Genomic DNA, 11,062 nt, shown 5'->3' on the forward strand with positions numbered 1-11,062 from the left:
TTTATTTTAGTAACAAATGAAACAAAAACAAACTCAAACCACCCCGAGGGGGAAAAACAGACAGGCAGAGCTAAAGCTGCACACATGCAGACACGAAACACACACAATGAGAAATGACGGATCAGCACAGGACGGCAGACACAAGGAGAATAAATAGGAACCAAACGAGGAGGCTAACGAGGGAGACACAGGTGGAGCAACTTAAACAATAACGAGGTAACAAGATGGGAGGGGCCAGACAATAGACAGGAGAGAGCACATGGCAACAGACAAACACAACACAAGCCATGTGCTCCCAGAACACAGTCATCTGGTGGCCCTCCTGGGCACACCCGCTGAAGACTGTGACACTAACAATTGTGCTTCATTGTTTTTTTTATTGCTGAAGAGTGTTGAATCTTCTCCTGCGTTCTACTGTACAGACGTGAATTTACTTTTCCTTCAGCCTGAGGTTTATTCATTACCCTTTTTGGTGTTAAGGGCTTTTACATTTGCTATAAATAGAACTTCTTATGTTAAAAACAATCAAGCCCTGCTCATATTTAAAAAAGTAACTCGAAAGTAACACAAAAGCAATGTAATGCATTACTTTCCACAAAAAGTAACTAAGTAATGTAATTAGTTACTTTTTTAGGGAGTAACGCAATATTGTAATGCAGTACTTTTAAAAGTAACTTTCCCCAACACTGGCTCTTAATGCATGGTTTTTCCTTCTGGAGCATCAGCGAGCGTTTGAACCTTCTGTAATAGTTGCATATGAGTCATATGAGCATATGAGCAAACATTCAGGTAACAACACAGTATTAAGATTCAAGTGGATGTAAACTTATGAACGGGGTCAATTTTTATAAATTCAACTATAATTTTTTCTTGTGAACTGTATGTAAACATCTTTTATGTGAAATATCTTAATCAGGTCAGTACTAAATAAACAATAACATGCATTTTGTATGATCCCTCTTATTTTGGTAAAATAATTAACATTTTGCAGATTCTGAAAGGGGGGTGTAAACTTTTGACCTCAAATGTAACAAGATATAAATAAAACTGACAAATCTGTCTTTCCTCCACTTAGGGACGCGAGGCATGCCTCTGATTAACGGTACACTTCCAGACGAGTATAAGGAGCAGATCCAGAGCTACAGCTTTACAATAGTGGTTCCTCTTGTCTGCCTCGTTGCCTTTTTCATCGGGCTTCCGTCAAACTTGTTGGCTCTCTGGGTGCTGCTCTTCCGAACCAAGAAACTCCCATCCACCATTTTACTGATCAACCTTACCATCTGCGATCTTCTGCTACTGCTGGTGCTCCCCTTCCGTATCGTCTACCACTTCCTGGGCAACAACTGGACATTTGGAGAACCATTCTGTCGTGTTGTGATTGGGCTCCTCTATGGAAACATGTATGGCTCAGTGGTTTGTCTTGCACTGATCGCCATGGATCGCTACATAGCTCTCGTTCACCCTTTTGGTGCCAAGATGCTTCGAAGTAACAAGAATTCTGTCTGTATGAGTGTTTTGGTTTGGATAGTGGTTTTAGCTGCTGTTGTGCCCTTATTAGCCTCACAACAGTCCTATAAGATAATCGACTCTCCTCTAACAACCTGCCATGATGCACTACCTATAGAAAAGCAAGAAAAGTACTTCCTGCGGTACTTTGCTATTCTCTTCTCCATATGCTTCCTGCTTCCACTGTTGGTTGTACTGTTCTGCTATTCTGCAGTGTTACGCACCCTTATGGCTGAAGGGCAGCGTTTTGCACATGCGATTAGAGTGACTGTGCTGATGTTAATGGTTTTTGTGGTTTGCTTATTGCCTAGTAACATTCTCTTGCTTTTGCATTACTCCAAATCAGCTTTTGACCTTTATGTTCCATACCAGATCGCTTTGTCTTTCAGCACCTTTAACAGCTGCTTCGATCCTTTCATCTTTTATTATGTGTCTAAGGATTTCAGAAAGAAGATATGGGAGGCTCTCAGATGTTCTGGGTCTGATTCAGAGTCCTCCTCAGAATCGAGGACAAAGATAACCTTACTATCAAAAATGAGCAGGACTGAAGGAGCAGCCTGATCATGAGTTTAGCATGACAGGTATGCAAATCAGAAGACATTAGGTTATGTAAGTCAAAAATTCTAGGGCGTATTGAATGATAATTATAGAGAACTGTCTGTCCACCCACCTGTCAGTCTGACTATCTGTGTGTATAACTTAAAATTAGTTTAATTTGCATTGGAAAAACTGGCATGAGGAGTTATGAATTCATTTCCTCCTTATTTCCTTTAGTGATTAGTGATACATGAGACAAATAGATATATTTAAAAACATTTAAAAAGGAAAGGCAACATGCAACAGTAGTCATGCTTTAAGCCCACTGCATGTTGGCATCTGAAATATGCATGCATTGAATGTTGTTTGTAAAGATACACAAGATGACTCAGTGGCCTCCATGGCCGGAAGTTGACTGCTAGATTAATAACGGTGGAATACAAATTGTCATTTTCACACTGCCACAAACAGTCATGCATATTATATTATATTATACAGTAATGAAGCATGTGTCTATTAATTTAGAATAAATGTGGAATATATATGTAAAACCCCTGTGGACTGTTTATTGTGGTTTCTTCCCCTTTTTGTTGATTTAGCCCGTACTATCATTAGTTAATTACCCTCATTGTGCTCACCTGTCTGCCACTAATTATCCACCCTATATCAGTTCCTGTCCATTGTGTTCCAGTTGGTCGGTTATTGTGAATGTTACCCCGAGTGTGTGTGTGTCTCACCTACCTGAATCTGCCTTGTTGTGTCTACATTAAATATCTTTATTGGAACCCTTGTCGTCCTTGTCATCCTGCCTGCCTCCACACACCGTGACTGTGACAGAATAACCGACCCAAAAGTAAAGTATAGCGGCGTCTTTCCCCTCTTTTTTTTCCCCGGTTTTTGTCAATTTTTATTTTTCGTGTTATGGATTACCCCGCCTTCCAAATCCTCCTGCTGGAGCAGGGGGAATGCTCTCTTGAGGACCACACGAACAACTTTCTGTCCCTGGCTCACCTCACGCACTAGACAACTGCCTCTGTACATTCTATCAAGTTGGACTTAATGCCACCACACGAGCGCAGTTGTCCGGGGATGGTCCTCGAGAGAGCCTTGCCGCCTTAATCGAGTGGGTGCTGGTGTCCTGCAAGTCCCATCTAACCGTGGACATCGCTGACAACAACACCAGCCCCACTCAGGACCCTGAGCCCAGCCCACCATCTCCCTGCGGTACGGAGCATAAGCCTGAGCCCACCGATGACGGAGAGCCATTTCCCGCCGCGATCCATGAGCCGGAGCGAAGCCCCGCGGCTGAGAAGAGGATCGCCTCGGATGTGGAGCCCAACACGTCAGACCAGGTGCGAGAACCGGTGACAGTGTCCACCACGAGGGAGCAAGCCGTGGTGAGCTGACTACGGCGGGACTTAAGGGGCAGAATATGGAGGGAAGGCAGTTTCAAAATGAGGAGGAGAGACCTCGGAATCCTCAGTGTAGCCCAGGAATGGCTCCAGATCCCCTGTCGAGCCCAGGAATGGCTCCCGATCCCCTGTCGAGCCCAGGAATGGCTCCCGATCCCCTGTCGAGCCCGGGAAGGGCTCCTGATCCCCAGTTCAGCCCAGGAAGGGCTCCTGATTTTTCGTTCAGCCCAGGAAAGCGCACTCCAGTGCTTGCTCCTAGAAAGCGCCCTGCAGTCGCCACTCCTTGCCCTCAGCCCACCATCATTGCGGTGCGAGCCCCGCGGGACTGCCATCCTCCAGCGTCGCCGGGGTTGGAGTTTCCCTCATCTCTGCCTCCGAAGCCCGGACTCCGCCTCGGCCCGTAGACCCAGTGGCTTCACCTCGGCTCCTAGCTTCCTCGCCTCCACCGTCACCCATCGATCCATCAGCTCCACCGGGCTCCCTCGTCCATCTGGCTCCGCCTTGGTCGGGCGTCGACCCGTCATCGCCTCTGGACTCCACCCCTCTGGCTGCACCTCGTCGCTCTGTCCCACCGTCTCCGTTGGGCTCCTTCCTCACGCCAGCTCCACCTTGGTCCTCAGTCGCTCCGGCTCTGCCGCGGATCTCCGCCTCGGTCGCCAGAGCCTTCAGCTCCACCCTGGCCCCCCGGATCCTCGGCATCCCCCTGGCTTGTTGGCTCTCCGTCTCTGCCTCGGGCTCCTCCACCACCTGCTCCGCCGCCGTTGGTCGGCCCCCTGGAGTTGGTGGACATTCCTCCTCCATGGCTCCTCACTCCGTCGGCTCCACCGTGGGCCGCTATTATGGCTGCGGCCCGGGTCCCACTTGGCTCCTCCTGCTCCGGTTCCCTCCTGTCGTCTCCCTCCATCGTCACCTCCCTGGACTCTGTTAGCTATCCTCTGCCGGAACCTCCACCTGTCTGGTCTGCCTGCCAGCCCTTTGCCTTCCCCTGTCACCATCTCACGTCCACTGCTTTGTCCTCCTCCTAGTCCCCCTCTGCCCCTCCCTCGGTTTCTACGGTGCGAGGATGCAACTTCCGGGAGGGGGGAGTAATGTAACGCCCCTGTGGACTGTTTATTGTGGTTTCTTCCCCTTTTGTTGGTTTAGCCCGTACTATCATTAGTTAATTACCCTCATTGTGCTCACCTGTCTGCCACTAATTATCCACCCTATATCAGTTCCTGTCCATTGTGTTCCAGTTGGTCGGTTATTGTGAATGTTACCCCGAGTGTGTGTGTCTCACCTACCTGAATCTGCCTTGTTGTGTCTACATTAAATATCGTTATTGGAACCCTTGTCTTCCTCATCATCCTGCCTGCCTCCACACACCGTGACCGTGACAATATAACTGCATTTTAATTTAACAGTGAACTAAATACCGAATGCATTTAATGAGTTCAAACTGTGAAAGGTAAAATGTAATGTACATTTCAGCCATGTAATATACAATGTGACAATGCAGTTGTGGTGTATAGTATTAACCATTAATTAGCAAATGGAGGACTAAAATGCCTTTTATGAGCCTGTTCTTGCAATAGAAGCATCTGTATATTTGTGTACTTCCTGTACTTAACCACATCAAATCTGCAACCATGTCTAACTCTTATGTCAAGAAGTGATGGTTGCATGTTTTGTGTTGTCAGTTCCTAACATTAATTATGTACAAGACCACCAAAAATGTATTTGAATGTATTTAATCAGTATGTTGTTTTAAAAACCTGACATATTTACTTTTGTATGATGATTTGCTTAAGAAGTATTCTTCTCTCCCATTACCTTTACTTATAAAAATTAAAACGATATGTACTAACAACACAACATTTAATGATTTAACTACTGTAGCTGCTAAAATGATCATTCTGAATTTAGTACTCCTTTTAGTGGACATTACCGACCTCTAGTGGAGACATTTAAAACCTTGATATGATTGAGAATTGAAAAACTAAAACTCCCTACAAGTTTATATCAGTCTTGAGGTATTTTCTTTTATAAACAATGCAAAAACACATGGGTGGATATCCCAGACAGAGTTTTACTTTATATTGCCAGCACTCTATTAGGCCTGTTTTTTATAGTCTTCCAAAGATTCACAAAAGTATTTTGTCCAATTGTGGCTCAGACTAATGCTCTTTTATCTCCTTTAAGGCAATCTGTTGACTATTCCATTAAAATTTTTGTTCATTTGTTACCATATTAGAGATTCAACAGATTTATTAATAAAAATCGGATGTGTATGATCTACCAAAGACATCTTTGTCACTCACTTTGGATATTACTACTAGTCTTTATAGACATATTTCACATTAGAAGTGTCTTTGTATGCTTAAAACATTAACAGTCTCAGCAAGGAGAAGCGAGTGCACCTTCAGAATTTCTAATACAGATGACCTCTTGTGTCTCAAAATGCAATTATATCTTTTTTTTTTATTATGATTGAGTGAGTGGTATGGCAATGGGTTCCATTTTTGCCCCAAATTATGCCAACTTATTTGTGGGTTGATTTAAGGAGAACACAAGGGCAGACTTCATTTGCTTTTTGCAAACATTCATTGGTAAACTGGAATGTCCCCACTTGCATGCACACTGTCAAAGGGTTTAGATTGATAAAGTAGCACTATACTACACGTATTTATACTAAAAAATGTATACTAAAAATGTATACTTGTGTATAAGTATAATATAAGTTAGTGTTTTTTTAACCACCACATTTAGTTGCACAATGTAGAATAACTGACAAAGTCCAACAAAACAATATCCAATGAGAAAAAACCCAATGAGGTCATAATAGAGTGACTGTAAGATTTTAGTTTGCATTGTATGTTTTGTACTGGGTTATTTTCACTGCAATAGAAAACATGTTTAAATTAGAGACTGGTCTGTTATTCCCCTATTTGGCTGTTATGCAATGCCATTGTGTTTGGATTGTGTGTGTTGAAAGCAGAATTTCCACAGAATTTCCACATGACCCCAGCTAAAATATAAAAACTCACGGTTAAATGTTCCTACCAGACTGAGGACGGCAGCAGAGAAGACAGCATCTGAAAACAAATGCTTACAGGACCATGAGACTTTACATCCTTTTCAGTTTTCTGCTTTTGGCTGGTAAGAAATTACAATTGAATTGCTAAATGGACATTCTTTAAACCTAAAAAAAATGATTCCCTTAAATTTTATTCTAACTTGCTTATGGAAAGAAAAAAAGCACATGTCTACAGCACAAATAAAACATGTTCTAATCTGACTTTGAATCTGTTAAATGCATGACATCTTCTCACAAACAAGAATAAATATTTAGATTAGTTTTATTGTTACCATTTTAAGATGTGCTAAATTGTACTAATGTTTTATGGTGTGTCAATTAAAAAAAAACATTGCGAAAAGAGTAAACATGCAAAGTAAACAAAAAACGAATTATGCAAATGAAAGTCTCAATGTGTGTCTCTTTTTCAGTGATTTGCAGCTGTCTTGTTGATGCTAGTCAAGGTATGAAATGTAAATGAAGAAAAAGACAAACAGGCAGACACATATAAAGACAGACAGAGCATAAAGTAACACAGAACATTCTTTTCATTTCACAGTGAAATTTGGGCCCCTCTGCAGTGGTAACTCAAGTAACCGCAAAAGAGGATGTGATACAAAGTATGGCTGTGGAAACTATGGAGCCAGTCGGTAAATTGTGTGTTGTTGTTTTTTTTCTTCTGACGCCCCTTATATGGAGCAAACAAATCTCTCAAACAAATTTAGTTTTCTCCGACCTCTCCTCATAGCCCTTCCCAGAAATCATTGATGACACATTTAGTGGAGGCTGTGTTATGATATATTGATATCATTCTTTTGTTTTGAGTGTGTTACCGCACAGACTTGACACTACCCAACAACAGCCCAATGTTACCAAAGATCTTCTGTGCCATAGACAACATACGAATAAAATGCATCATCATTTACACACCTTCATTTAGTTTTAAATCCATATTTTCATTTTTTTGAAACATAAGATATTTTCCAAACAGACCAGGCTGTTTTGTTTTTTTCATACAGTGGAAATTGATGCGTACTAACATTATTATTCACTGAAAAACACACAGGAACAAATAATATCTGATGACAACTCAGATCTAGCTTGATGCATCCTGTTTGATTGTGCATTAAGATTTAAAAAATGTTGATCATGTTGAGTAAATGATGACAGAATATTAATTTTGTGGTGAATTATTCTTTTATGGGTGTTTGTGCTGCAGAGACGGTGGAAAACGGAAACATGAGGGTCTTGACATTGTGTGTGCTGATGGAGCCACGGTTTATGCTCCATTTGATGTGAAGCTGAACGGCAAAGCTGTACCATACAAAAAGAACAATGCTATCAATGATGGCATTAACTTGAGTGGAGAAGGTTTGTACTTACATCTTCACATCTGTTAAATGTTCTAAAAGCATTAATAGCAATGTAGCAAAACTTAATTTTATAGACTTTCATGTTTGTAGAAAATAACAAAGTGCTTGCTTGATAAAATACTATTAGTAATATAGAACTATATGTGGAAAAAGATTTCATACATCAAAGTTATAATCTCACAGTAATCTCCCCACATGATTTGTTTGGCAGGTCTCTGCTTCAAGCTGTTCTATGTTAAGCCAGTCAGTTACTCTGGGACCCTCAAGAAAGGGCAGAAGATCGGAACTCTGCTCCCAATGCAGAAAGTTTATCCTGGCATCACTTCCCACGTTCACGTTCAAATGTGTGACAGATCAGATCCCACCAAGTACTTCTGATGCTGATAGAGCTGATGGCCATCTGCAAACAACTTCAGAATCTTGTGCCATTTATATCAGCTTTCTTTCTTTATGCTGGTGCCCTGCACTTTGCAATCTAACAATAAAGTTTTGAAGACTATTATGCTCTCAGTGGTAAACTGTACCATCATAGCATATAAAGTATCCTGTTTTTTGGACTTATTCACAAAGAAATACAAAACAGTGTCTGCTATATGCACTAAAGTTATACACATTGATAATTAGTAAGCAAAGTAAAAAATAATCATATGACATTTGAATATGTAGTGTGGCCGTGTGCTCTAATGAATGTTCACGTTTAGTTTAAGCCAACCTGCTTTTATTTTTCGTGTCCTTTTGTGTGCTGCTCCGACATCTATTCGTGATTCTTTGTAGCAACCATTAATTCCGCATTTAGCTGAAGTCCATTTGTGTATATGTCGGAGAGATATTTTAATAGTCTCTGAGAACATGGTGAAGCAGTGCTGATACAATGAAGCAGAACACCGACCTCAAACCATGCACAGCATTTGCTATTTGAGTGCATTTACATTTCACATCTAAAAGGACATGTGGTCAAAATATGGTTACTCAGGATTGATGCTGCACATCTAGTCATCAAGTCTAGCAAAAAAAAAAAAGTTTTTGTTATTACCACTCATGGCATCATATAAATTATGATTCCTTTACAGCAACACGTGTACATATTCATAGTATGTATTTCTTTTACATTGATTACCAGGCTAAATTATAGCACTACAGTGAAATTGGCCTGCTTTCTTTTAAGTTTCCATTTTCCCCTGCATTCATCCAGTGTCCTGATATGCTGCTGAGTAATCTGTACACAGTGGACTGTAGAAAAACTTACCAATGTTTCTCATATTTCAAATAACGTCATATCAATAACAAATGTCATTATGGCTTTCCATTAGTCAGGGATGGGTAAATGGGTTTCTTATCATAAGCAATATCATCTTCCCACGTTCAGTATAAATTAAATTGTGGGTTTGGTGGTATCATGTTTGGCCACAAGAGGGAAGCAGAGTACATAGACGGGAACCAACTTCTCTGTTTTTGACGGATAAATAGCCCTGATAAGCAGCTTCAGAACATTACTCGCATCCTGTATGAGAAGTACAATGTGGCTTATAGGCTAGTATTAGGATAACAAAACATAACTAGTCAAAACATCTACAGTCCGATGTTTCAGTCTCCAAATTGTTTAAAATCACTTTAAAAGCGCCCAATGGAACCAGCCCCCCCAAGCTGCAACTTAATTTGCAAATTATTCCAGTCAAAAAGAGTAGCAAATTTAAATGCATTTCCCCCCAATTCAGTACATACCACTTGAACAGACAGTAAGAAAAAATCCTGGGACCAAAGGCTATAACCTGAAGAAAGGGCAAGAAGAACCTCCCAATGCGGAAGGTTTACCCTGGCATCACTTCCCACGTTCACGTTCAAATGTGTGACAGATCAGATCCCACCAAATACTTCTGATGCTTATGGAGCTGATGGCCATCTGCAACCATTAAGCCACTTCAAATCAAAGTCTATCACATCGAGGAACATATTATGCCATTTATTTCAACTTTATTTCTTTATGATAATAAATAAATAAATAAATTAATTAATCAATTACAGAATTGTCATACTGCCCAGTACTTTGCAATCTAATAGTAAAGTCACTGCATCAAACCACAGAGAGAGAAATGTTCTAATAGTCTCTGAGAACATGGTGAAACAGCACTAATATAATGAAGCATTTGCTAGTTCAGCCCATTCTGTACAGTCTATCATACACATTGTGGGGAAACGCCTCCCTATATTTATTAAAGTTCACTGATTTCAGAGCAACAAATATGTACAATGATTCCAGTTAAAGAAGTAGGCACTGAAGGAAGTTTATCTTCTTTGAACTTCTATTTAATTTCATTTGGCAGGCAGTCAGTGACATAAAGTAACAATATACTTCTCCATGAACATCCCTTCAGTAGTGCTCACAGAGATACACAGTTGCATTTGAGTTTATTTATTTAAAATGAAATTTTAAATGTTTATTGTTATTTTTAAACCACTTGCAATGCAATACAATGTTACCAATACCTGTTTAAATCAAATACATTTGTATAGTTCTTTAAATTTTGAGTCATGTCACGTAGAACTCCATATGCAACTGCTTGCCCCCCCCCCCCCCAAAAAAAATAAAATAAAAAAATAAAATGGATTTTCAGCACTTCAGAACATAGCTTTGCTCTGCTGAGACCATAAACCTTAGTGACAGTAGAGAATGTCTGGACAAACCGGCCAACTGTGCGATTTACCTCTACACCAAACATTTATCACTTTTCCAGGTTTTCTTTATGTCCCAATCTCTCTTCAGTCCTCTCACTCTCAGTGTTGGTGTTGTCCCATCGTAAGGACATGAATGTCCTGTTGTGAACATGATGTACTGTAGTGTCATGTATCTTCCTCAACCTCTTAATATATTCTCTGATCTTGTCAGTAGAGAAACAGATCCTCTAGCTATAATATAATATAATATAATATAATATAATATAATATAATATAATATAATATAATATAATATTATTACATTACATTTAGAGCTGTCAGTCAATTAAAGTTTTTAATCTAATTAATTACATAGCGCGGCGATTAATTATTCTAATTAATCACAAAAAAATTTGTCTGTGCAAATTAAATACCCACAAAAGATTATTTAAAGCTATTATTGTGTTAAATGAGAAAGTATCAAGTAGACATTACAAATAGTAGCTTTAGAAAGAAATATTTTATTT

At 40.2% G+C, this 11,062-nt stretch overlaps 2 protein-coding genes across 4 annotated transcripts in view; both read left to right on the top strand.

Annotated features, from left to right (window-relative positions):
• Window positions 1-2,648, top strand: part of LOC107567335 (proteinase-activated receptor 4-like) — a 15,184-nt gene extending 12,536 nt beyond the window's left edge. For all 3 annotated transcript variants that reach the window (XM_016253000.1, XM_016252999.1, XM_016253001.1), the window contains exon 2: window positions 1,076-2,648. In XM_016253000.1, coding sequence (XP_016108486.1) covers window positions 1,076-2,067 — 992 coding nt within the window. In that variant the 3' untranslated portion in view covers window positions 2,068-2,648. The remainder of the gene's footprint in view (window positions 1-1,075) is intronic.
• Window positions 2,649-6,484: 3,836 nt separating this feature from the next.
• On the top strand, window positions 6,485-8,382 carry LOC107567336 (leukocyte cell-derived chemotaxin-2-like). Its single transcript, XM_016253002.1, has 5 exons — window positions 6,485-6,593; window positions 6,942-6,974; window positions 7,070-7,160; window positions 7,730-7,881; window positions 8,095-8,382. The coding sequence occupies exons 1-5, from the start codon at window positions 6,554-6,556 to the stop codon at window positions 8,259-8,261; spliced, it is 483 nt and encodes a 160-aa protein (XP_016108488.1). The 5' UTR covers window positions 6,485-6,553; the 3' UTR covers window positions 8,262-8,382.
• Window positions 8,383-11,062: the final 2,680 nt, after the last annotated feature.

The sequence above is a fragment of the Sinocyclocheilus grahami genome, unplaced genomic scaffold (genome assembly GCF_001515645.1).
Source record: "Sinocyclocheilus grahami isolate Dianchi unplaced genomic scaffold, SAMN03320097.WGS_v1.1 scaffold1148.1, whole genome shotgun sequence".
In the NCBI taxonomy this organism is placed as follows: Eukaryota; Metazoa; Chordata; class Actinopteri; order Cypriniformes; family Cyprinidae; genus Sinocyclocheilus; species Sinocyclocheilus grahami.